Below are 26,746 nucleotides of genomic sequence, written 5' to 3' on the forward strand. Positions count from 1 at the left end.
TATAGGGGCAGCTAGGTGGTGCAGTAGATAAAGCACCGGCTCTGGATTCAGGAGTACCTGAGTTCAAATCTGGCCTCAGACACTTGACACTAGCTGTGTGACCCTGGGCAAGTCCCTTAACCCCCAATGCCCTGCCAAAAAAAAAAAAAAAAAAAGAGAGAGTGATAGAGAAAGAGGAGAAAAGGCTCTGAAGGAGAGGAGGTATAGAGGCTCAAAGTGCCAGTGGGGTGGCTGAATGCCTTGTATTAGCCACGTGAAATAGTGCCAGAAGCTCCAGACCTTGAGTTCAAACCTATCTTTTGATACTTCCCAGCTGTGTGACCCTAGGCAAGTCACTTCACCTCTGCTTGCCTCAGTTTCCTCATCTGTAAAATGAGGATAATACTAGCACCTACCTCCCAGGGTTGCTGTGAGGATCAAATGAGATCATAATTGCACAGTGCTTAGCATTGTGTCTGAGATGCACAGTGCACATAAGTGCTATATAAATGTTGGCTACTATTATTATTAATCTGTTTATTTACTAAGTATTTTAGGGATGTTCAGTCTCAGAACCAGGGAGAGAGCCAAGCTAGTCAGTTTCTGCATAATGATCTCAAATCCCTTCTGTGACACAGAATGCCCTGGGACCTGGGAAGATCAGGACGTGGTCTTTGTTCCCTAAATCTGGACTTTTCCTACATCATAGGACTAGGATTAGAAGAGGGAGGATGCCCAAGGTCCCTTGCCTCACCTACCTCATCACACACGTGTAAAGCAAAGAAGAGCACCAGCATGCCCGTGGAAGGGTAGCGCCCATGATGCTCTGTCCACCTGTCATGAATATACTTGAAGAAGGCTGGATTGTAGATCTGGACCTAGGAGGTGAGAAACCAACTGGTCACAAGGATGTCTTTGGGCAGCTTTGGCCCCTTCTACCAACTGCTTTGAGTTGACCCTGGTAGTTCCTGACGTTTGTAGCTGGACCTCATCCCTCACAAGGTAAGTCCTCGATAAGGAATGACTGAAGGTTATCAGTGGATAGGGTTCGAGAAGTCATCAGAGGCCCTGAAGTAGGTGTCCCACAGGCTGGTTGCCTAAAACAGGCAACTTCTGGCATTGGAGATCTACCAAAAATTCTTCCCTGTACCAACAATTTTGCAAATGGGCCTATCCCAGGATCTAATATCAAATTCCTACTTCTGTCCACTAGAGGGAAAGCTAGGTAGCTGGGAGGCCCAGTGGATAAATTTCCTAGAGTTGGGAAAACCTCAGTTCAAATCCAGCCTCAGACACTTATTAGCTGTGTGGCCTTGGGCAAGTCACTTAGCCTTTGTCTGCCTCAGTTTCCTCTTTGGTAAAATAAGAATAACAGCACTTTCCCCCAAAGAGTGGCTCAACACAGTACCTAGCAGAGAATGAGCACCATGCATCAATACTTCTTCCTTCCTCTTCCCCTTCCCCTTCCCCTCCCTCTAAAACAGAGTCAGCCTACCTTTTCCTTGTCCACTCGAAGGAAAGACTTCACAGGGGCATAGGTGCTATAAAGAGAGAGAAGGCCATGTTTAATGTGGTTTAGAAAGAGCTGAGGAAGAAGTCCTCACCCCATCTCAGAAGTCTTCTGCCTCAGGTATCTCCCAATTCTGATCTGCTCTGCATATGTTGCTAGATTAATCTCCCTCACTGGAACATTTGCTTGAATTGAGTAATTTACTGTTAAAGACAGAATGAAGAGCCCTGACTCTGCTACTTACCACTTACACTGGACAGCTCCCTTCTCTTTTTTCCAACCATCCAGTAACAACCTAGAAATAGTTTCTCAGCCAACCCTAACCAACTCAACTAGCACTCAGGACCCTGCTCACCACTGACCTCACCTTGGCTTTTCAGCTGAGTGTGCCAAATGAAAGAATTCTGAAACCAAGATCCCAGGGTGAGAGACACCACCCAGAAGCCTATTTATTATCCTCACCCCCCTCATCCCCAAAGGAGAAGGGACTCACAATCGGATCTGTCCTGTGGACAGAGCGCTGGCAATCCATAGCAAGTCCAGGGCCTTGAAGGGGACCAACACAAAGCTAACATTGGCAGGCAGGTTCTTGGCACTCTCTGGGTACATGAAGTGATGCGTGGTCCGGCTGCCAACGTCTTGTTCAAAGCCCACTGTTGGAGCTTGGTTCATCCTGAGAGAGAGACAGAGACACAGAGAGAGAGAGAGAGAGAGAGAGAGAGAGAGAGAGAGAGAATGGTGGTCAGAGAGCCTGAATTTCAGAATTCTTACACCTGAGCCCTTTCTGAAGTGAAGGTGCAGAGAGGTCTAACATATGAAAGCTTTAATATGTCCCACTCTTTAGTCCTAGGTCTCAAAGGAATTGCTCTAACTAGCGACCCAAGTCCAGCCTATTCATGGTCCAGGAGCCACTTTCCCATATCCCTAAGAGTTATGAATTCTGTGTCTGGTTCCAGCCGACTTTCACCACCCCCACCCCCAAGTCCAGGCTCAGGTCTCTCCTTCCAGACATCTGAACTCATCGTCTCTCTCTTGGTTCCAAGCTTCTATTTTCAGCCCAGGTCTAATTTCCTTGGTCTCTTATGATGCCTAGCATCCCATGAACTTAAAAACCCCTTCTCTTTTACTGACATCTGATACCTCACTAGATGCTTGGGTTTCCCTCTCACTATTATTCTTGGAGACCCAGAGATATTTTGGCTCTCCTTGAAAAAGGCAGGAAGGCATCTCTTGTCTACCCATTATCAATTAATTAGCTGCTAAATGTAAGTATATGGGCATGAGCATGATTACATATAGTTAAACTGACTTCAGGGAACAGTTGGCCACTAGGCCATAGTCAAGCAGCGGTGCATTGGTGAGATGCCCAGCTGCAACCTTAGCTGGAGATGATGCCCAGACCAAGGGAGGAGGTATTCATCTTCCTTCTTTCTTTCTTTCTTTCTTTCTTTCTTTCTTTCTTTCTTTCTTTCTTTCTTTCTTTCTTTCTTTCTTTCTTTCTTCCTTTCTTCCTTTCTTCCTTTCTTCCTTCCTTTCTTCCTTTCTTTCTTTTTTTTGTGGAGCAATGAGGGTTAAGTGACTTACCCAGGGTCACACAGCTAGTAAGTGTCAAGTGTCTGAGGTTGGATTTGAACTCAAGTCCTCCTGAATCCAGGGCCGGTGCTCCATCCACTGCGCCACCTAGCTGCCCCCAATCTTCATCTTTCTTTCTGATTAAGGAACAGGCTAGCAGGAAGAGGCTGCCTTGGGTCAAGGCCCAGAAGACCTGTGGAGGCTTCTGGATGAAGAGAAGTGCTAAGCCAAGAGCAAAGGTAAGGACTCTCTCCCAGAAGGCTGAAGAGAAAGCGCCAGCAGACACTTCACGTCAGGGGATGGCCAGTCAAAGAAGCCCCAATATTCTGTTCTTAGAAGTGCAGTGCTAGGGGGTTCTATGGTAACATCTCAAGGGTCCAGCAGACCAGGGGGGTGTCAGATACCCTGGGCATTCTCCCCCATGGTCACACCCCGACTCTCGGCCACAGAACCAGCGGCCAGAGCCTCTGTTCTCATGTCAGTCATCCAGGACCCTGTGGGACTATCTTAAATCCTATCTTCCTTCCAGACACTGAGCAGTCTGGGCTTTTCAGAACCCTGGACCAGGAGAAGAGATAGAAGATAGAAATCTAAGCAGACTGGGAGTTGGACTTGGAAATATGACTCAATCTCCATGGCAGGAGGCTTTCTGTGCCTCACTTATGGCATCTCTTGGGCCAAGAGAACACAAGAACAAAGAGATACGGTCGTTGACATCGACTCCTTCACTCCCGGGGAGACGTATGACAGAAGAGAAAAGCTTTCTTCCGTGGCACCAGAGTGCTTAGTACATTTACTGAGTCATTTTTTTTCAGTCATATCTAACTCTTCATGACCCCCATTTGGGGTTTTCTTGGCAAGGATACCAGAATGGTTTGTCATTTCCTTCTCCAGGAAGAGAGACACAGCACACAGTAGGTGCTCAAAAAATGTTTATGAGAGGTGCAGTGGCTAGAGTGCCAGTCCTGTAGTCAGGAGGACTTGAGTTAAAATCTAGCCTCAGACACTAACTGTGTGACCCTGGGCAAGTCACTTAACCTTGTTTGTCTCAGTTCTCTCATCTGTAAAATGGGAGGAAATGACAAACAACTCACAAGGAGCTAGAGTTACTGACTGACTGATTGGAAACCTGATTATCCCTATCACTGCCATCCAATCACTTCAAAGAGACCATATACAAATTACCTGAACCACCATATCCCCAGCCTCTCACTAGGTTTTACACCTGGTGATTGCTCTGGGGACCCAGTACACATTTCCAGACAGTAACAATTAACAAAATAATATTTTGGTACGGGGACTTCAGCTTCAGTGGAGTAAGGGGCAGAGAGCTTCAAAGACTCTGGGAAATCTATTGGTGACCTGTCCTTGCCTCAGCCTTTTCAAAGCTTTTGTCCTTGTGAGTAGAGTAAAACAATCACAGGTCTAGATAAACACAGAGAATGGGGCAGCTAGGTGGCACAGTAGATAAAGCACCAGCCCTGGATTCAGGAGGACCTGAGTTCAAATTCGTTCTCAGACACTTGACACTTACTAGCTGTGTGACCCTGGGCAAGTCACTCAATCCTCATTGCCCCGCCAAAAAAAAAAGGTGCTATTGTTATTGTTATTATGTTGCCCAAGTTTCCCTAGAGTGGCTCACAAATTGTATGCAGTTTCCCCTTCCAGTAGAATGTATGTGCCCAAGACCCCTGGCTCTCCCATAAATGTTCCTCCAAAGGAGGAGTGAGGTTGGTGCCTCTTCATAACCCTGCCTCACTGAAGTCCAACTCATTTGCAAGTCAAGACATCACCTGCTGATGTCATTGGTCCTCTTCAAAGCAAAGGATGAATAACAAGTGTTCCCAACTCAAATGTTCAGTGTGGGACAAATCTTCAAGCAAAGAATAATTAAGTTTGAGAAATACTGGTGTGGGCTGATGAAATCATCCTAAACCTAGGTCATTGGCCTTGAGTATTCTTCACATGGACAACTAGGTGGCACAGTGGATAAAGCACTGGACTTGGAACTAGAAAGACTCATCTTCCTGAGTTCAAATCTAACCTCAGACACTTATTAGCTGTGTGACCGTGGGCAAGTCACTTAACCCTGCTTGCCTTGGTCCCCTCATTTATAAATTAACTAAAGAAAGCAAAGGTAAATCTTGCTAGTATCTTTGCCAAGAAAACACCAAATCGGGTCATGGAGAGTTGTACACAACTGAAAAATTATTTAAGAACAACAACCTTCACTCTCCCTGTGTGGAGGAGCCACAAAAGGGAAAGGCAGGACTACAAGTGTAACAAGACTCAGAGCTCCAAGGCAGAAAAGGGATTTGAGAAAAGTCGGGGCTTTCTAAATACCCTGATTCACTCAAACGAACACTTTTCTGGCAGACAAAATGGAGGCCCCTCTGTGTTCCCCTGAGTGAGGGGTATGAGAGCCTCACATAGATAGACACGTTGCTGTCTTGGCGTTGCCATGGTGACAGAGCCCTGCAACGGCCTCTAAGACAAGGCTCTTCCTCTTTCTTCCTGAGGAGCCCAGGCTTCTGAGGATGCTGATTTCAGGAGATGCCTGGGAGGAATGGGGAATTTTCAACTTATTTATCCTTCTGACTCCTCCTCTGTAGCCCCCCATTTTTCTCAAAGACCTTGGCCTAACCCCAAAAGAAAAATGGCAATCCAGGAGTAAATGGAGGGTATTGGGATTAAAAAAAATAAGGCTTGCAGGTAATTTTAAAAAATATTCAAGTCTCTGCACATGTCAAAACTATATCAAATTGCTTACCTTCTTAATGAAGGGGGAGGGGGAGAGAGAGGAGAGAATTTGGAACTCAAAATTTTTTTAAATGGATGTAAAAAACTTTTCACATGTAATTGGGAAAAATAAAATATTTAAAAAAAATATTCAAGTTTCAGGAAGAGAAAAGGACAAAAGTGGGCAATAAAGGGTCTTCACAGATGCTCTCAGTAGGACTCAGCAAGCAAGAATTGCTCGAGCAGCTGGTGCTTTTCAGCTAACCCTATAGAGGCTTAGGGACTGGGCCCAGGCTACACTCAGGTTACAAGATGAAATGCTCAACTGGGCAAATAGCCCAAAAAGCTAAAGCAAAAAAGAAAAAGCCCCATATGCACATGGATAGTCAATGCAGCACTTTTTATTATGGCAAAGAAATGCAATGGAATGTTGCTGTGTCATAAGAAATGGCAAAAGTGATGGATTCAGAGAAACCTGGGAAGACCTGTATGAACTGATGGAGAGTGAAGAAAGCAGAACCAAGAGAACAATTTAAACAGTGACAGTGATGATGTCAAGGAAAAGAACTTTGTAAAAGTTAAGAACTCTGAAGGGAAACTTTTGGGGATAGCTAGGTGGCGCAGTGGATAGAGCACCAGCCCTGGAGTCAGGCATACCTGAGTTCAAATCCAGCCTCAGACACTTAACACTTACTAGCTGTGTGACCCTGGGCAAGTCACTTAACCCCAATTGCCTCACTAAAAAAAAAAAAAGAGTTAAGAACTCTAATCTAGGCAATGATCAACCATAACCCCAGAGGAGTGAGGATGAGGCACGCTTCCTCACAGAGCTGACAGACTAGAGGTGTCAATACGAGGGACTGCTTTGTGTGACTTTACTCACTTGTCAGAAGGAGTTGTTGGTTTTTTTTTGTTTGTTTTGTTTTTTTAATGTATAAGGTATTTTATTTTTTCCATTACATGTAAAGATAGTTCTCAACTTTTGTTTATACATGCTTTACAATTTCAGATTTTTCTCCCTCCCTCCCCTCCCTCCCCCCCTCCCCTAGACAGCAGGTAATCTGATATAGGTTATATCTATATATCTCTATACATATACATATAGATATATATATACACATAATAACATTAATCCTATTTCTACATTAATCCTGTTACAAGAGAAAGAATCAGAGCAGTGATGCAAAACCTCAAACTAGAAAAAAAAAACAACAGCACCCAAAACAAAAGAAATAATATGGTTCAATCAGCATCTATACTCCACAGTTCTTCTTTCTTTTCTTTTCTTGGATTTGGAGATCCTCTTCTATCATGAGTTCCCTGGAACTCTAGGAGTTGTTGTTTTTAAAATTTCTCAAGGGAAATTAGAGATGGGAGTGGGAAGGAGGGAAGGAAGCAAGGAAGGAGAGAAAAAAGGGAAAGGAGGAAAGAAGAAAAGAAAGGAAGAAAAGGAGAAAGAAAAAAGAGAGAAGGAAAAGAAGGAAGAAAGGAAAGGAAGGGAACAGAAGGAAGCAAGGAAGGAAAGAAGGAGAGAGGGAGGAGAGAAAGGGAGGAAGAAAGAGAAAAAGGAAGGAAGGAAGGAAAGGAGGAGAGAGGGAAGAGAGAAATGGAAAAGAGAGAAAGGGAAGGAGAGAAGGGAAAGAGGGAGAAAGGAAGGGAGAAAGAAAAGAGAGAAAAGAAAGAAGAGAAAGGAAGGAAGGGAGAAGGAGAGAGGGAGGAAAGAAATAGGAAAGAGAAGAAGAGAAAAGGGAAAGAGAGAGAGAAGGAGGGAAAGAGGGAGAAAGAAAAGAGAGAAAAGAAAGAAGAGAAAGGAAGGAAGGGAGAAGGAGAGAGGGAGGAAAGAAATAGAAAAGAGAAAGAGAAGAAGAAAAAAGGGAAAGAGAGAGAGAAGGAGGGAAAGAGGGAGAAAGGAAGGGAGAAAGAAAAGAGAGAAAAGAAAGAAGAGAAAGGAAGGGAGAAGGAGAGAGGGAGGAAAGAAATGGAAAAGAGAAAGAGAAGAAGAGAAAAGGGAAAGAGAGAGAGAAAGAGGGAAAGAGGGAGAAAGGAAGGAAGAAAGAAAGAGAAAGAAGAGAAAGGAGGGAAGGAAGGTAAGAAGGAAGGAAGGGAGGAAGGGAGGAAGGAATGAAGGAAGGAAGGAAGGAAGAAGAGGAAAGGAAGTAGGCAGGCAAGAAGGAGAGAAAGATGGAAAAGTACAACTAACAAAACAAAAAAAAAACTAAAAAAAATGTGAACGACTCTCAATACAAAAATCTCACAGTATTGGGTAGTTTCCAGGGAAATGCAGAGCACTTTAGAATGTAGCTGTTGCCTCCCCTTTCCCCACTCCTCACCTGTGTGTGTGCGCGCGCGCTTGTTTGAGCACGTACATGCTTATGCACATGCTTATGCACACACCTGTGCACACACCTGTGCACACACCAGCACAATTGGAGCCAGAGGAGATTGTCGTCAGCCGTCCCATCCATCTCCACCAGGGAGACTAGACTCCACCAGCCCAGCTCGGGTCCCGCTGCTCTTTCCCATGATCCCACCGTCCTTTGTGGGGAAGCTCACCTCATGATAAAGTTGTGTCCGTCAACGTCCCTCCCGTAGCCAGAGCCTCGCAGGTTGCCTGAGTTTCCCACCACAGCGCAGCGCCGGCATTTGTGAGGGTCCCGGAAGCGGTACGGGTTCTCCCCCGGCACAATCTGGAACAGTTTCTCCAGCACCTCATTGGTGTTGTGTGACTTGAACTGGGGCTGCAGCATCTGAGGAGGGGGGAGACAAAGGGCTGAAGCCTGGGAAGGAAGGCCGTCTGCCCTTTGTCTGCCCCTCTTCCCTCTTCTTGAGCCTCCACCCATGTCTGGTGCCCAGAGCTTCCTCATTTGGCATTCTCCCTAGGCCTACTCTCCCACCAGTCTTGCCAAATCCCTTCCCCCCTCATTAGCATTCAACTGTCCTTCTATCCCATTCTCTCTTGGGGCCCTGCTCTCTCCTGATAAACTACTCCTTGCTGATGTGTTAGTGGGCTAATGTGCTACTCATTTCCGGGTAATGTCCTGGCATTTGAACAGTTGCCATCTCAATGACACTCAGATCACACAAGCAGGCAACCACCTATTTCATTCACTTCTTCGACCAGCCGTGAAGGCCGCCGATGCCCCAGTGCTACGCAGGAGAGGGGAGGGTGCGTGGGCTTTGGATGTTCCTTTCCACAAGTCTACAGAAGGTGCTCCATCCAGGCTGATCCCTAGGTATGGAGAGAGCTCTGAGCTAGCAAGTAAGAAGAGCATGAAAAAGGGGAGAAAAGGGAAGAGGATGGGCAGATCAAGAGATGCCCATAGCTGACCCAGGACCTTGGAGCCACAGGGCAGGAGCAGGTGCTGGGCAAAATCTAAGCTTCACAGCTTGGTGAGCCATAGTGACAAGAACAATGGCCAGCACTGTGGGGACAGGGACCATAGCACTGAACCTAAAAAGTAACTGAGGAGGCGGCTAGGTAGCACAGTAGATAAAGCACCGGCCCTGGATTCAGGAGGACCCAAGTTCAAATCCAGCCTCAGACACTTATTTAGCTGTGTGACCCTGGGCAAGTCACTTAACCCTCATTGCCCTGACCACCCCCCCCCAAAAAAAGTAACTGAAGTTGGTTCTTCAATTTGCATGAGACATTGAACTTATCTTCTTTCTTTGTTGTTGTTTTCTTCTTTGTCTTCTTATTTTTGGAGACAATTGGGGCTAAGCTCAAGTCCTCCTCACCCCAGGGCTTACTGAACTTGTGTTTTCTAAAACTATCAAACCAGAACATCAGACCCCTACTTCCTGACCTCAGGAGATGGGGGTTGAACAACTGTGAAAAGTAAGGGGGGAGGCGGCTAGGGATTGGCCTCATTCCTCTCTGAACACTAGGGAGGAGGCAGGGGGCGGGGCTGTCAGGAATTCAAGAACTTGAGGAATGGACTGAAGGACAAGAAAATGAACTCAGTCTGGAGAGGGAACTTGGCTCTGAGTCAAGCATCTCAGAGTTCATAAGGGAAAGGGGAGGAGGAGAGGCCGTTGAGAGGGGGCGCGTTTGGCAGTGAATAGCTTGTTCAGAATGCTTTACCAGGTTGTGGAGCCCAGGGCTGTGCACTGATGCTGGGGGACATGACTGCTTCGGGACCTCCTTTGCAGCGGGGGCCTGAGTTTCACTTATAAAACAAGGCTCCTGCTCCTGATCTCAGACACCAGTCAGTGTCCCAAAGGGCTCTGAGCTACAAGACCAGAGATGCTACCGCGTACCAACTGATGCCCACTCCTCATAGGCTGTCATCAAGGGCTGTCGGGTTTGCTATCCGGAGGTGCCCTCCCCACCCCCAATCCCCCCCCCAGGGCTCGTCATCCTGCCCCCTTACAAGAGAAGAAAACTTGTTCTCTTCTTTGAGCTTGGAGTCAGAAGATGGGTACGTATCTTGCCTCTGCTATTTACCTTGACCCTGGGCAAGGCAAAGTCTCAGCCTCAGTTTCTTCATTGGAAAATGGGGAACGATAACTAGCACTTACATAGGACTTTATGGTATGCAAAGTGTTCTATGTGCATCATTTTGTTTGATCCTCACAATCCGATGACCCCATTTTACAAGAGAGGACCGCTAGGTGGCACCATAGAGCAAAGAGTACTGGGCCTGGAGACAGGAAGACTTCATCTTCCTGAGTTCAAATCCAGCCTCAGACGCTTAGTAGCTGTGTGACCCTGGGCAAGTCATTTAACCCTGTTGGCCTCAGTTTCCTCATCTGTAAAATGAGCTGGAGAAATCAATTGGGGAATGGCTGGACAAGTTGTGGTATATGAATACAATGGAATACTATTGTGCTGTAAGAAACGATGAGCAGGAGGAGTTCAGAGAAACCTGGAGGGTCTTGCGTGGACTGATGATGAGTGAGATGAGCAGAACCAGAAGAACATTGTACACAGTATCATCAACATTGAGTGTTGATCTACTGTGATGGACTACATTCTTCTCACCAATGCAATGGTACAGAAGAGTTCCAGGGAACTCATGATAAAAGAGGATCTCCAAATCCAGGTAAAAAAAAAAAAAAAGAACTGTGGAGTATAGATGCTGAAAGAACCATACAATTTCTTTTGTTTTTGATGCTTTTTTTTTTCTATTTTGAGGTTTTTCATCATTGCTCTGATTCTTCCCTTATAACATCACTAATGCAGAAATAGGATTAATGTTATTATGTGTTTATGTATATAACCTATATCAGATTACCTGCTGTCTAGGGAAGGGGGGAGGGAGGGGAAGGAGGGAGAAAAATCTGAAATTGGAAAGCTTGTATAAACAAAAGTTGAGAACTATCTTTACATGTAACGGAAAATAATTAATTAATTAATTTTTAAAAATAAAATAAAATAGGGGGCAGCTAGATGGCGCAGTGGTTAAAGCACCGGCCCTGAATTCAGGAGTACCTGAGTTCAAATCTGGCCTCAGACACTTGACACTTACTAGCTGTGTGACCCTGGGCAAGTCACTTAACCCCCATTGCCTGCAAAAATAAAATAAAATAAAATAAATGAGCTAGAGAAGGAAATGGGTGGCAAATCACCCCAGTATCTCTGCCAAGAAGACCCCAAATGGGGTCATAAAGGATCCAGCATGACTGAAAAATTACTTTAAAAAAACACTTAAAGGGGCAGCTAGGTGGTGCAGTGGATAGAGCACTGGCCCTGGAGTCAGGAGGACCTGAGTTCAAATCTAGCCTCAGACACTTGATACTTACTAGCTGTGTGACCCTGGGCAAGTCACTTAACCCCCAACTGCCTCAACAAAAACAAAACATTTAAGCTTCCATGTAAAGGAATCCAGGATTCTTTGAGGCTGAGGCACAGGGAGAGAAAGGAAAGAAGGTGAGGATTCAGAGCCCCCAGGTGGTCCTTCCCTTCCACCCAATCCTAGGGTGAGGGAGGTTTGAAAAATGCTTTCAGATGAAGCTGCCAAGGCCTCCCTCCACAGCCTTGTCTTTGAAGTTCCTACTCAGCAGTCGGGCTAGAGTATTGGAAGCCTTTGCCGCCTCCCATGGTGATTTGGGCCTTGACTTGGGCCTGAAGGGTTCATCTCCAGCTGTGGGCCCCCTGGCTACTTGTAGTCCTAACCCAGGTCTGTTTTCTTCCGCTCTTTCTTCCTCCCCTTCACCTCATCCTACACTGGCCATCGACCTGATGATGACACTGAGCAGCCAGCCACTATCCCCACCCCCCCAGCCCTTCCTGACCCTGATTTTATTCAATGGGCCAAGCTCTGGGGGCAGATTTAGTGGGGACTTGTGAAGGTTCTAATAAGAAAAGGTTCCATTGAACTCCATTAAGCTAAATACTTCAACAAGAAAGTGCCTACTGTGGGCAAGGCAGTTTGCTAACTAAAAATGAAGCTTCCATTCTTCCAGCCCGGATATAACATGCACACACACACATACACATGCATGCATGCATGCATGCATACACACATATGCATGTGCACATATATATACACACACGTACACACACACACATACATACACACACGTACACACACACAGCCAGTCCCTTACCATCCACCACCTCTGGACATCTAGGGGGAGATCCATGTTCTCTTTGGTCCAGACAGGGGAAATGTTACCATCATAGTGACTGTCAAACCAGTCGGAGGCCCCTGTGTCCCCCATGCATCGTCGGCAGGCACAGCTCTTGCTCAGGAGGCTCCCCTTGTTGAGGCGCTGAAGGCCCGCATAGCCTGGCACCAGCTTTACCCGATGCGTGCTGCCAAGGCCTCCGGAGTCTAGGTAGGGCAGGGTGGCCATGCTGTGGTGAGAGTAGGTAAAGAGGAGCGACATGACAAACACCAGCAGGAAGGCCGTGGAGAGAAACCAGAACCGCAGGGAGAACTTCATGGCTTGGCTGAGGAGGGCGGGACCCCCTGCTGGGGCAGGGGTCACCGGGGTCCCTCCCTCACCAGCTGAGTGCTGAGCTGGCCCCAGTGCTGCCCACCTGCTCCAGCTCTGCAGAGAAAGAGCATAGAGGCCCGAGCCACGATAAGGAAGGGGGAGGCCAACGGGGGGAGACCCCGTTCTCTCCCTCAGGGGTGAGAGAAAACAAATCAGGCAATTGTGGCTTCCTCAGCCGCTGGAGACTCCGGGGGCCTCTTCGTCTGGACCTGCCACGAGCTGGGCCAGCCCCCCTGCTGTGGGGGAGGTCAGTCCATGCCAGCCTTCTAGTCCCTCGGGATGGCGGGGTGCCAGCTCTGGGGAACCTTCTCTTTGGTGATTTGGAATAGTCCAGTCTGGGGCAGCCGGGGTCCTTGTGGTTCATGGGCAGACTCTGAGGCTGTCCCTCCCTCCCCTGCTGCAGGGGAGCTTGCTCTGCACCCCTGGGGAAACTGAGGATTCCAACCTGAAGAGAAAGTTCAACAAGTGGGGTGGGGCTTGTGGAGAGAATCAGAGATGTAGCCCCCAGTTCACCTGATGCTGATCCCTCTGGGCAAGGAGAGAGGAAGAAAGCCCAGGGCTGTGGTTCTTAGAAGACAGGGACAAAACCAAAACCCTCAGCAAGCTGACAAGGTTCCCGGGACACTCAGCGTTCCATGCTCCCTCAGAACTTGCCCTGCCCCTCCCCCCCTGAAGCCTCACCACTTCTGGGGCTGCAAAGTCCTTGGCCCTGGCCACCCAAGGGACTACAAAGAGCTCATTCCAGATGTGTGGCTCCTTGGAGCTGAGGAACAGCTGGGAGCCAGCTGCTGTGGGCTCCCCCCGGGTTACTGGCAGGCGTATCGGGCTCCCCGCTGGTCTCTCTTCAGCAGTCTTCCTAGCAGTGCTGGCCGAGCTTCAGCTGCCCCTCTGCCCATTCCCGCTCCCCAGGGCCGTGTCCTCAGCTGGAGGTGCTTTCAATAATGCCCTGGCAGCCTGTGCTGGTCGGATCCAGGTATGCTGAAATTGCAGAGAAGAAAAGCACTGATGTACAGACAACATTCTCTACCACCACCTACACCACCCTCTTGTTACCCCTGCCCCTACCCCTACCCACTCAATGCCAGTCCATGTTGCTCAGCTGTGTCTGACTCTCTGTGATCCCATTTAGGGGTTTTCTTGGCAGAGATACTGGAGTGGCTTGACATTTCCTTCTCCAGCCCCTTTTACAGATGAGGAAACTGAGGCAAACAGGGTGAAGTGACTCGCCCAGGGTCACCCAGCTAGGAAGTGTCTAAGGCTGGATTTGGACTCACAAATTTTGAAATCTGAATTCCATAGAGTAGAGGCTGGGTTTGGAGTCAGGAAGACCTAGGTTCAAATCCTGTCTTTAGATAGTTACCAGCTATGGGACCCTGGGTAAGTCCCTAAAATGTTCTGTGCCTCAGTTTCCTCATCTGTCAAATTAGTAGCTTGAACTAGATGGCTTCTAAGTCCCTTCCAGTTCTAAATCTATGACCCAAAGAAAACAATTAACACTGATGGCAGCCCCCTAAACCACATAAGGGGTCAGACTAGAAATGGAACCCATCTGCCTTTATAGTAATTATGCCCTTATCTATATCTTAGCCAGTGGGTAAAATAAGTCCTGGAGAAGTTAAATGCTGTGCTTGAGGTCACACAGAAAGTCAGTGCCAGAGCCTAGATGAGGTAGATAGAGCAATCGATAGGTCATTATTAATGATTATTATTACTAGGTGCCACGTACTGTGCAGCATTAGATATGTCCTTGGGTCCCAGATATCAAATGATCAGTTGTGGCCATTCCCCACTGTTCCAGGGGCCATGTGTTTTAGGGAGCCCCCCCCCTCCAGTGAGGGAAGAGATGGGGCTATTCCAACCCAGTCTGCCTCTCCATTTGCTTTTTTTTTTTTTTTTTTTGCAGGGCAATGAGGGTCAAGTGACTCGCCCAGGGTCACACAGCTAGTAAGTGTCAAGTGTTTGAGGCTGGATTTGAACTCAGGCCCTCCTGAATCCAGGGCCAGTGCTCTATCCACTGCGCCACCTAGCTGCCCCCTCTCCATTTGCTTTTGACAGAAGTTTCAAGGCTGGACTCAGAGTCTCCTGGGTCATGCTGGAGGCTAGAGGTGTAGACTATATTACCACCAAAAGCAGATTCAAATGTACTTTCCTATCTGGTTTTAAGGTGATGGTGTGTTCGGTTTTTGAAAAAGAAATCTAGAAACGTGTAGTTTTCTAAGTCAATCTGCAGCTCCCAGGGATCATTACAGATGGGTTAGTGGCCCCCATTTCTCTCTGAGTTTGTCCCCCAGCCCTTCTGCTGAGCTGCACTGGGGAACTCCTAGAAGCCATAGTTGGCATCTCTGCGGAGCATAGTTGGCATCTCTGCGGAGCATAGGTGCACCAGGGGGGTCAGTCAGTAAGTGAGCTGGGAGGGGATTCCAGTGCCCTGTCTCCCAGGCCTCAGTTTCTCTCCCTTGACCTGCAATTCCTTCCCCTGTAAGTACCCACCATGGTGTTTACCTTGATTTTCTGATCAGACCCATGGTAGCCTCTCCTCATAAACTCCACTGACTCGGTATCAGAGCACCCAGCCAACTGTGTCCCTCAGGGCCTCCCTCTCCTAGTTACGTAGCTGGTCAGAGGAATGCCCAGTCACCCATTGCAGCTCAGCTCAGTCAGTGAGCCAGGACATACTCAGAGGCCTATCTCCTATCTCCAGGCTGCCACAGCACACACCCCCTGCGGCTCTAAGGGTTTCCTTTCCCCCCAGGGGAGGCAGGCGAGGAGAAAAGCAGAAACCAAGAAAGAAAAGACCAAATTACTTAGATGTGGCCACGCTAGAACCCGTGCCCAGAACCACCATCTGTTCAGATTGCATTTCAGGTTTTCTACCTGGACAGACTCATTAATTCAAGTGTGATGATAGCAGTTTATAACTAGAAAAGGCTCCCAGAGGTCATTTAGTCCAGTTCACTCATTCTACAAATGAGGAAACTAAAGCCCAGGGACTTTGGGGGCAGCTAGGTGACACCATAGCGCATAGAGTGCTGGGCCTAGAGTAAGGAAGATTCCTCTTCCTGAGTTCAAATCTGGCCTCAGATCCTGGGCAAGTCACTTCACCCTGTTTGCCTCAGTTTCCTTATCTGGAAAATCATATGGAAAAGGAAATGGCAAACCGCTCCAGTATCTTTGCCAAGAAAACTCCAGATGGGGTGATGAAGAGTCAGACACCACTGAAATGCTTAATCAATGCTTGCTGGCTTAATACATATTTCTTGATGAACATATGAAAAGGCAAAAGATAGGCTTTCCCAAATGAATTCCTCAAGCAAATCATGTCTTCACAGTCACACGCAATTGACTACAAGAGGCAGGGATCCTGCCACGTTGATTGTTCCTTGATTTTTGAAAGACAGAATCAGCAAAACGCAGCCTTGAGAGTCCTCCTTTGACAAAGCATCTCACGCATGCGTTGAGATCATTCCAGATTCCTTGCCAGATGTGACCCCAGAGACAGCTTTGTTGAAGGATCCTCTTAGGCATAAAACAAGGGGCTGTATGTTTGCCAAAGAGGCTTCCATCAGTCACTTGAAGGTGCCCTACATAGGGATTCCCCAACAGAAACTTTTGCTGTATATTATGGACACCTCTGACCACAGGCTGGTGAAACATGAAGCCCTTCTCTATAAGAAAAAAAAATGCTCTTATATGCGTAAAATAAAGTACCTAAGGGAATGGATTCTAGTGAAATTCAGATGTCATCATATTTTTTTGGGGGGGCAAGGCAATTGGGGTTAAGTAACTTGCCCAGGGTCACACAGCTAGTAAGTGTCAAGTGTCTGAGGCTGGATTTGAACTCAGGTCCTCCTGACTCCAGGGCCGGTGCTCTATCCACTGCGCCACCTAGCTGTCCCTGTCAACATATTTTAAAAGAACAAGTTCCTGGTTCCCAGGTTAGGGACCACTGCTATAAATAAATGGTGAAGTACTTCAGATAACTCTTGCTTGTAGTAACTGTAGCAATCTCCCGAGTATGACAAGATCTCCACCCCTAAAGAAAGACTCTTAACAATCTACACGAGGAAGAAAAATAACCCAAACCTATACGTACAAAACTGTTCCCAACGTTCATCAACTTTTACAATTTGCTGGGAAAGAGGTGAAACATAGGAATTGTTTTGATCTGTCCTTTACTTCTGACTTATAATTTAGAGCAATATTTCATATGGTTATTTTGGGTTTTGATCAGACCTGTGATTCCAAGGGACAGACAATTCCCAGGGAGGAGCTTTCTCTTCCAATAGAGATCAGGTACCTTTCTCTATAACTTAGAGTCTTAGTTGCCTTGGGCATTGAAAGAAAGTGACATTATTCCCATAGAGTCATAGTAGGTATATGAGGCAGGACTTCAACCCAGATCTGCTTGACTCTGAGATCAGTTTTCAATCCACTATGCTATATGGGTAATAGTTTAAAATTCTTCTTTCAAGAGGATGGGAATTGTCAATGATGGAAGGGTTATAGAAAGAAAGACACACCAATGCATTGTTGGTGGAGTTGTGATTTGGTCCAATTAGTCTAGAAAGCAATTTGGAATTACATAAAGACAAACGGACTGATGTGGAAATGTGTTTTACATGATTATACATGTATAACCTATATCATATTGTTTACCATCTCAGGGAGGGGAGAGAATTTGGAACTCAAAAGAAGTTTTTAAAAGAATGTTAAGGGGCAGCTAGGTGGTTCAGTGGATAAAGCACCAGCCCTGGATTCAGGAGTACCTGAGTTCAAATCCGGCCTCAGACACTTGACACTTACTAGCTGTGTGACCCTGGGCAAGTCACTTAACCCCCATTGTCCCACAAAAAAAAAAAAGTTAAAAACTGTTTTTTACGTGTAATTGGCGGGGAGGCAGCTAGGTGGCACAGTGGATAAAGCACCAGCCCTGGATTCAGGAGGACCTGAGTTCAAATCTGGCCTCAGACACTTGACACTTACTAACTGTGTGACCCTGGGCAAGTCACTTAATCCTCATTTGCCCTGCAAACAAACAAACAAACAAACATGTAATTGGCAGGGAATAAAATATTTTTTACTTTTTAAAAAAGGAATTTTGTGAAGAAAGTGATTAAAATGTTTACATCCTCTAGTCCAGAGATCCTATCACTGGGCACGTGCCCTAAAGGGGTCAACAATAAAAAGAAAGGCTCCACCTACTTCAAAGAGTTTATACTTACTAATTTTTGTAGTAGCAAAAAACTGGGGTAAAAAGTAGGTGCCAGCAGGGGATAGCTAAACAAGTTAGAGTACATGGGTTATGAAAAGAGAGAAGTATGGGAAAACATAACTCAAACTTATGCAAAGTGAAATAGGGAAAACCAAGAAAACAATATATATGGCAATACCAATGGAAAGACCAACAACAACAGCAAAAAAAGAAATCAAAACTGAATGCTGGGGGGCAGCTGGGTGGTGCAGTGGATAAAGCACCGGCCCTGGATTCGGGAGGACCTGAGTTTAAATCCAGCCTCAGGGGGCAGCTAGGTGGCGCAGTGGATAGAGCACCGGCCCTGGAGTCAGGAGTACCTGAGTTCAAATCCGGCCTCAGACATTTAACACTTACTAGCTGTGTGACCCTGGGCAAGTCACTTAACTCCAATTGCCTCGCTAAAAAAAAAATTTTTTTTAAATCCAGCCTCAGACACTTGACACAGTAACTGTGTGACCCTGGGCAAGTCACTTAACCCTCATTGCCCCACCAAAAAAAAAAGAATGCTGCGAAGTCATAATGACTAAGTCTGGCCCAAAGAGGTATGAAGGTACCTCCCTCCCTTCTTTGCATAGGTAGAGGGTTATGGTTGTAGACACTGCAGATAATGTCAGACTTTTTCAGTGTGTCGGCTAGTTTTGGTCATTTCCTTCCTTTTATTCTTTGTTATAAGGGATAGCTCTCTGGGAGGGAGCATGCAGTGGAGATATATCGGGAATGTAGATTATATTTTTAAAATAGCAATATATTTTTTTAATTCACACAAGAGAAACCCAAATGGATGAAGAATAGCTCTAAGACTAGGATGTATATAGCAGGATCAGCACCCAGTGATTGGCATCCTTCCCCCCAGATCTGAAAATCCATCAGTACATTTATCTTGGAGAAGCACTGCAGCTAACAATGAGCTGGACCCAGACTGCATAGGAGGAAGGAGGAAGGTTGAATTGCATTTGGAGAAACACACAGCATCTTTTTTTTTTTTTTTTTGGTGAGGCAATTGGGGTTAAGTGACTTGCCCAGGGTCACACAGCTAGTAAGTGTTAAGTGTCTGAAGCCGGATTTGAACTCAGGTCCTCCTAACTCCAGGCCCAGTGCTCTATCCACTGCGCCACCTAGCTGCCCCAACACACAGCACTTTCAACAACCACAAGCTTTGGGACTGTAAATCATGGAAGAATCAAAATTGCAAGTGATGACAGACACACAGAGAGGGTATAAACAGGCTGCCACATGTTACTGATGGTGTCCAATAATATCATCTCTTACACTTTTTAAGTCTATTTTTTTTTAAAGTCTGAACTTAAATACCAAACAAAGCAAGTATTTTCGTAGACATTTTTCTCCACTTCTTGAGTAAAAGTTATTGCCCAGTTAATATATGACCATGATAGGACATGGGATAGCCAATGGCGACAGACAGTTGGGGACTCTCCATTGAGGATAGAGGTAGTTTCTCTATGGAGGATTTATTGGAGGATTTGGACAAGAATTGCACAGGATGAGAAGGTATGGTTGGGAGCTTCACTGTGGAAGTCAATGCTGAAGTCCAAGTCGCCAAGATCAGGAATGACTTGTCAGAAATCACATGATCCTTTCCCAATCCTCTGAGGTGGGAAACAAGCCCAGGCTGAGAGGCTGGGTGGGTTTGGCTGACAGAACCATCCTTTAAGCCCCGAGCCCAAGCTCCTTAGGACAGAGGAGGATAGGGTAATGCTTAACCAAAATTGATATCAGCTGTTCCCCTTCCCTCCTCCAGCTTAATTTGCAAAAGTTGCTGGTTTGAGCAACCAGGAGTGGGTGGATTATGAGTGCAAGGGAGAAAGGGCGTGTAAACAATCTTGGGAAACCAGCTGTTTGTAAAGTGAACTTGGTTGTCAGCGTTTCCAAGTCTTTGGCTCATTATGTGATCCCAGAGAAAGAAAGAGGAAGAGTCCAAGGAGACAGAAACAAACCCTGTGCCTGGGCACTGATATCTTGAAAGGAGGAAGTGTGGCTGGAGGACAGAGGGAAGAGAGAAGGGGAACAACAGGTTACATAGTTTCACCTTTCCAAGTTCTTGAAGATTTGGCACAAGGATCACAAAGTTTTTTCCCTGTCGTTTGAAAATTACCTATATATTTTGCTTTTCTATTACTTCTATTTTCTAATATTTCTCTCTTCTCCCCAACTCTGAGAGTCATCCCTTAACAAAGAATTTTTGGGGCAGCTAGGTGGCGCAGTGGATAGAACACCGGCCCTGGAGTCAGGAGTACCTGAGTTCAAATCCAACCTCAGACACTTAACACTTACTAGCTGTGTGACCCTGGGCAAGTCACTTAACCCCAATTGCCTCACTAAAAAAAAACAAAGAATTTTTAAAAGGGGGGGAAGCAGTTCAGCAGAACTAACCAAGATATTAATTAAGTCTGACAGCATATGCTATATCCAACCTACACAGTCCCCCACCTCTGCAGAGAGGTGCATTCCCAAGCTTGATTATTATGAAATTTCATACCATTTAGTTTCAGTGAAAAGACTGCTGGATCTTAAGAGAACTAGGTTCTAGTTACATCTCTAGCCCTAATTAGCTATTTAGCCTCAACATGTTCTTCTATAAAATGGGAAGACTAACCAGCCGGTCTTCTTTAGAGGATTCTTCTGAAGATCAAATGAGATAACGTATAAAATTGTTACGCAAACTCAAAAGCATTATGCAAATGTAAGGCACTATTATTGTCCTTATTCTAAGAGTATTCCTGTCCCAACTGCCTTCCCCTTTCTTACTACCTTTCTAAGGCCTAGGGCCCAAGCTTAGATGAAGAAGTATTCAACTGGCTCCAGGCCACAAGCAGAAAGGACTATTTGGTCATAAGGGTCCCCAACTGGATGGAAGCAATTCTACTTCTTCCCCCAATTCTGTCAGTCTTCTTTTTCCTGGCCCTACTCCTGCTGGTCTTAGTCCCTGCCTCCAGTTTTGGGCAAAGGCACAGTCCCCGCCCCCCTTACCCTCTCAGAGAATGGAAACTGGAAAGAAATCCTCAAGAGCACCAGATTAGAGAAAGAACAAATGACATCAAAAGGCTGTGAGTAGATGGTGATAGTAGACTCTACCAGAAATCCAAAGTGAAGTAAGGACTCTGAGGAGAGGCTTAGAATCTCTCTCTCCTCTTGGAGAGCCTGATGGTGCATTGCTGCTCTGGCTAGAACAGATGAGCTCCCAGGTCCTGCCTCAGACAGCAAGTAGGGCAACCCCATGGCAGTGTACCTGCCTGAGAGTGCAATGGTACAATACCGAACCATCTCTTTTTCAGGACCACATTAACAGCAACAGGAGTTCTTGGTCCTAAGCTGCCCACAGAAGGGGCCAGGGCATCAACTTAAGGAGGCATGGCATGGCACTGTTCTAGGTCATTGTTACTGAACATTGTCTTCTTGGCAGACAGAGAGCCAAGGCATCAAAATGAGGCACAGGACTTGGCTGGGAGTCAAGGTGGGGGTAGGGTAGGGGTAAGGTCAGGCCACAGGCTGAGGAGAAGAAAAGCTCAATTCATCCCACTGCCCTTAGCATCCAATCCCATGGAAACCTTGGACCCAAGTCACCCAACAGTGCCCCCCACCCCATCTCTTCAGTGTATTATGTCCTTGTTATGCCCTGGCTCTATCACCTACAAGCAAAAGGCCACTCTAGCTTGGTTCTGATGTCAAGGATCTATGCTCTGTCCCTGCCTCTCTGTCATGCCAACACCACCTGGGCTCTGCTCAGCCCAGCAGATCCCTTGCCATCTGGAGAGAGGCTGGTGTCCCAAAAGCCTGCCCCAGCCAGGCATGCCATCTGGAGCAAGCCCAGTATCTCGAGGGAGTCAGCTGAAAAGCCCCACTCTCTTAACTCCCAACCACTCTCCCACTCCCAACTCCACTGAAGCATGCCCCCACACATCTGGGAACTGCTTTACTCCATCCCCAGTAGTGGTTCATTTGAGCCATAGACATTGTGAAACCTTCACACTGGCCCCTAAGCTAATGAGGGTCCTACGTCCACACCTACTGCAGCCCAAAGGGAGACCGACCCTCCTCTTCATTACTCCACCCCGTATTTAACTGACCCTCGAAAACTCCATTAAGAAGGTAGGCAGGAGGAAAGAAAGCAGTCAAAATGTCCACAGTCTTTGACTTGGAGGTCCTGCCACTAGACATATACCCCAAGGCAGTCAGTGACATGAAGAGCACTGTGTGCAGGAAAAAAAAAAAAAAAGGTTTCTAGCAGTACCTTTTGTGGTAGCAAAGAACTGGAAACAAAGTAGATACCCATCAATTGGGAAAGCTAAACACATTGTAGTATATGAATGTAATGGAAATATTCTCGTGCCCTAAGAAACCACGAATAGGCTGACTATGGAGAAGCATGGAAAGACTTACATAAACTGATGCAGAGTGAAATAAGGAGCCAGGAAAGCAATGCACACAGTGACTGCAACAATGTAAATGGAGAAAACCACTGCAGAATAACAAACAATGAATGTTGCAAAATTTCAAAGAGAAGATCAGAAGAGATGCTTCCTTTGCAGAAGCTGGGGGCGGGGGAGGGGGGAGCGGAAGGAGGGGAGAGGGGAGGTGTGCAGAATTTGAGTATGGAACATTGTCTGTGATGTCAGGGTTGGTTGGTTTGGGGTTTTTTCCCTAATGTTTTGAGTGGTTTTGCTGAAATTTTTTCTTTCTCTTTTTTCTTTGTTTTTAGAGACGGCTCTAGGGGAGGGAGGGGGAAGAATAATAGATAAGGACATCTAGGGGGGATAGAAACAAAAGATAGCAATAAAAATTTGTTTGTTTTTAGAAAGGTGGCATGGAGTTTTGTGCCCCAAGAATCCTGGAATACCTCTACTTCTGCTCTCTATCTGTCTCCACTCAAAGCACTTGCTTAGCCCTTCTGATCTCAAAACATCACCCGGCTCGGGACTTTGTACCAAAGCTGGCCCTGGGCAAACTGGAGGGAGGGGAGCAGGAGGGAGGAGGGGCAAGCACATTTGGTCTTCAGCTCTCTGCTTGGCCCTCCTCCTTTCTGAGTCATCAGTGACACACACACACACACACACACACACACACGCACGCGCGGCCCCCCCCCCCCAAAACTACTCCTATCACAGAAGAAAGGATCTGCTAAAGTCATTGATTGCCCTAAGGCTTTGGGAACTGAATGTTACCCTTCTCTAAGGGATCTGCATTGATCAAAAGTGGCCCTGAAGAGGATAATTTTTAAGCCTAATGGTTGGATTTCAGACACATTGGCACCTGGAGAAGGTCCCTTCCTGGGGCAGCTAGGTGGTACAGTGGATAAAGCACTGGCCCTGGATTCAGGAGGACCTGAGTTCAAATCCAGTCTCAGACACTTGATACTTACTAGCCGTATGACCCTGAGCAAGTCACTTAACCCTCATTTCCCTGAGAGAGAGAGAGAGAGAGAGAGAAAATGTCCCTTCCTGGCATACCTCCTCATCCTCAGCACATCCCTAAGAAATTATCTCAGCTTCCTAGGACCAGCTCTACTATTTACCTTCTCTCTGTCCTGGTACCTGGCCAGGTTGGTCTCTTCCCTCCCTACTGCTCTGAAGGTTTTTGCACACTCATCCCACCTGGACCAAGAATGGAAGCCAAGAATGCTTTAATAAAACAAACACCCGCAGTTTGCTCAATAGTTGAGCAAACAGAGAAAGGAGAATTGGGTTGAGGAGATGTCTAAGGGGAGTTAAAACTAGTTAGAGATTAGGAGAGCTCCAATTAAACTCACCTTTCTTTCCAGCTGACCTGGCTTCTCCACATTTGAAGTATTTTTTCTTAAAGGACCAACTATGTGTACCAGGGAGTTTCTGATTCCTGGCAACTCCCCACCCCAGAGAGCTCCCTCCTCTTGGGAGAGAAAACCATGAAACCATCCCTTCCAAACTGCCTAAGTGCTCCTGCCAGCAAATCCAGGCAGGCAGATTTTGATAGCCTGTGGCAAGCTGATAAATAATTCTAATTAAAAGTGCCCCTCCCAGCCTCATTCTACTTCAGAAGAGAAAGGCCAAGGGAAGGGCTAAAGAGAGCCCAACCCTGGAGCTCTGTGGCCCAGGCCTTTATAATGGGGAGGAAGATGCCCACTACCATCACTTCCTCCCTTCCCCACCAGCTGGCTTTGTGTCACAGTTGGTCTTCCATAACACTACTAAAAAGCCCATGTTGGCTACAGAGACAACAGGGTCTGGAAAGGCCTACAGAGATTCCCAAAGCCAGGCATTGGCCTCACACCAGCACAGCCCAGGGCTGATGTGAATGACCCAGTAGGCTGGTGGTGAGGGAACCCAAGGAGAACTTTCAGCATTTTGGTCTGTAGGGTCTAGGGATTTAAAACACCAGAGAGGAAGCTTGGCAAGCCTTGACTCTGACACATGTTGGGTGTGAGACCTTAGGTAAGTCATTTAATTTCCTAGCGTCCTCAGGCAACAATCTAAGGCTATAAATAGGTGCCGATCTGCTTTGATAGGAAGGGGAATAAACATTTACTAAGCACCTACTATGTGCCAGCCACTATGTGAAGCACTTTACAAATATTATCAAATTTGAGCCTCACAACAACCTTGGGAGGTAATGATAGCTATTGTGTGCATATTGTGGGCCAGCTTCTAGGCCCTTTACAATTATTATCTCATTTGATTCTCACAACCCTGGGAGGTAGGTGCTATTATTGTCCCCATTTTACAGATGAGGAAACTGAGGCAAACAGGGCTCATATACCTAGTAAGTGTCTGAAGATGTATTTGAACTCAAATTTTCCTGATGCAGAACCTAATGCTCTCTTCACTTCACTGGTGCTGTTATTATTCCCATTTTACCACTGAGGAAACTGAGGCAGATGGCAGTCTAGTGACTTGCAGCCAGTTAAGTATTTGAAGCAGGATTTGAACTCAGATAGTCTTGATTCCAGGTCCAGGGCTAACAGTTTCCTCACCAAGAGCTCCCTATACAGATGAAATCACAAGTCCAGACCACAAAACTAAAATAAAATGTTTACAAGAAAAGTCAGAGACCCTGAGTTATGCCTCCAGGGGTCAATGAGATTTTGTGAATGCCCCAGAAAGTGTCCAGTTGATTTCAGGGAAGGGGAAAGCACTTGGGAGAAAGTGAGGATTGGGATGGATGCCTAAGGCTTCAGACTAAGGCATTTAAGAGAATCACAAGATAGGCTGGCTCTGGCCCAGAGCCTGATGCCCTCCAGCTCTGGCTGCTGGAGCAGGCCTTCTCAGTGACTCAGCAGCATCTCATCACTTTGGGGTGGCACCGAGTGAGGGCCCAAGAGACCCGAGGCTGTCATCTGCCCTTTGCTACTTGGTGGGTAACCCGGAGTCATTTTCCCATCATGAACCTCCCTCTCCAAGGTGATGACCAATCACAATAAAAGCCAGCATGCCCATGGCCCTCCAAGTACACAGTACATAGACCTTATCTTCCATGATCTTCCCATCAGCTCCGTGAGGTAGGTTACTATTATTATCTGCCATTTGCAGATAACTGAACAGGCTGAGAAGCAGGTTAGGCGACAGGCCCAATGTCACACTGTTAGTTGGCATCCTCCTGTCGCCAAGCCCAGTGAGTAACCTGGCTACTGTTCTACCTGGCGACCAAAATGATATGAAAGATTAAGGAACCTATGGTTAAGGCAGGGATTGGATAAGGCTGGCTGGAGAGAATGAATCATCTCTGGTGCTACTGCTGTCTCTCCGCAACTATCCCTGGTTGCCTACTGCTCTGGCTACAATACTCTGTGTCCTGAACCTTTCCTGGCTGACATCCTCCCTCTTCGTTACTGGCTCTATAATCCATACCCTTGGACCCAGATTTTAGGCTGACAAATTTTATGAAACCAAAGGAGCTTCACATGTCTTTTTTTTTCTTTTTTTTTTTAAACAGGAGCCTTGAGTGCCTTAATCCAAAGGAGAGAATCGAATGGTGGGAATCTGTGGCACTGTGGTGAATGGATACCACCCAGGCAGGGCTTATTTGGCATCCAGCTAGCCCTGAGCCCACAGAGGAGAGACATGCCTTAGACAGGGCCATTCCAGTACAGGGAGAAACTCCCAGGCAGGACTAAGCCTCAGAGAAATTGTGAAATCAAGATTTTATCTGCCCTGCCCCTGGTTTCCCCTTTCTATCCTCTTTGTGACTCTTAGTCATGTCTTCAAAGTCTCTTCCTTCCACATATGTGGTATTTTCTCTCCTAGTTTCAGTAAGAGATCTGAAAAACTTATTCACATGAAGCCAAAACCTAATGAGTTATCCCTTCCAAGAGTATTTGTATTGTAACGCAGGGCAAAGCTTTAAGCCAAAGGAATGACTCTCTTTTAAGTGTGCAGAGAAGAGTTTGGAGCTGGACAACAATATGGAAATATCCAAGGATTTGTTGAGGGGTACTGTTGCCAACCATACTTTGCAGAGAACTTTGAGTGTAATGTTCGAGAGTGGCAATAAGATTTAAAGGGATGAGCCTTGTGTTAAGAATATTGGCTCTGCCATTTTCTAAGGGCTGTTCTAAGACTCAGTTTCCATATTTGCAAAATAAAAGGGTTGCTCTCTATCTCAAAGGTTCCTTCCATTTTTCAAATCTCTGAGCTCATTCCAAAGATCCACCCTGCCCCAAGTCTCTGAGGACAGAGGGTCTGCCAACATTCTGCTCTCTCTCCTGCCAGTCCCAACATGAAACTCCGGGAGGGGAGCATGTCCGAAGAAGTTAGTTA

At 46.5% G+C, this 26,746-nt stretch overlaps 1 protein-coding gene across 4 annotated transcripts in view; it reads right to left on the minus strand.

Annotated features, from left to right (window-relative positions):
* ST3GAL2 (ST3 beta-galactoside alpha-2,3-sialyltransferase 2) overlaps positions 1 to 26,746 on the minus strand; it is a 62,795-nt gene that overhangs the window by 2,796 nt on the left and 33,253 nt on the right. For 3 of the 4 annotated variants that reach the window (XM_043981627.1, XM_043981629.1, XM_043981628.1), the window contains 5 exons: positions 12,353 to 13,723; positions 8,354 to 8,547; positions 1,983 to 2,162; positions 1,475 to 1,520; positions 738 to 857 (listed from right to left, as the gene is read on the minus strand). In XM_043981627.1, coding sequence (XP_043837562.1) covers positions 738 to 857; positions 1,475 to 1,520; positions 1,983 to 2,162; positions 8,354 to 8,547; positions 12,353 to 12,691 — 879 coding nt within the window. In that variant the 5' untranslated portion in view covers positions 12,692 to 13,723. The remainder of the gene's footprint in view (positions 1 to 737; positions 858 to 1,474; positions 1,521 to 1,982; positions 2,163 to 8,353; positions 8,548 to 12,352; positions 13,724 to 26,746) is intronic. The other variant, XM_043981630.1, reaches the window with a different exon arrangement.

The sequence above is a fragment of the Dromiciops gliroides genome, chromosome 2 (assembly GCF_019393635.1).
Source record: "Dromiciops gliroides isolate mDroGli1 chromosome 2, mDroGli1.pri, whole genome shotgun sequence".
Classification (NCBI taxonomy): domain Eukaryota; kingdom Metazoa; phylum Chordata; class Mammalia; order Microbiotheria; family Microbiotheriidae; genus Dromiciops; species Dromiciops gliroides.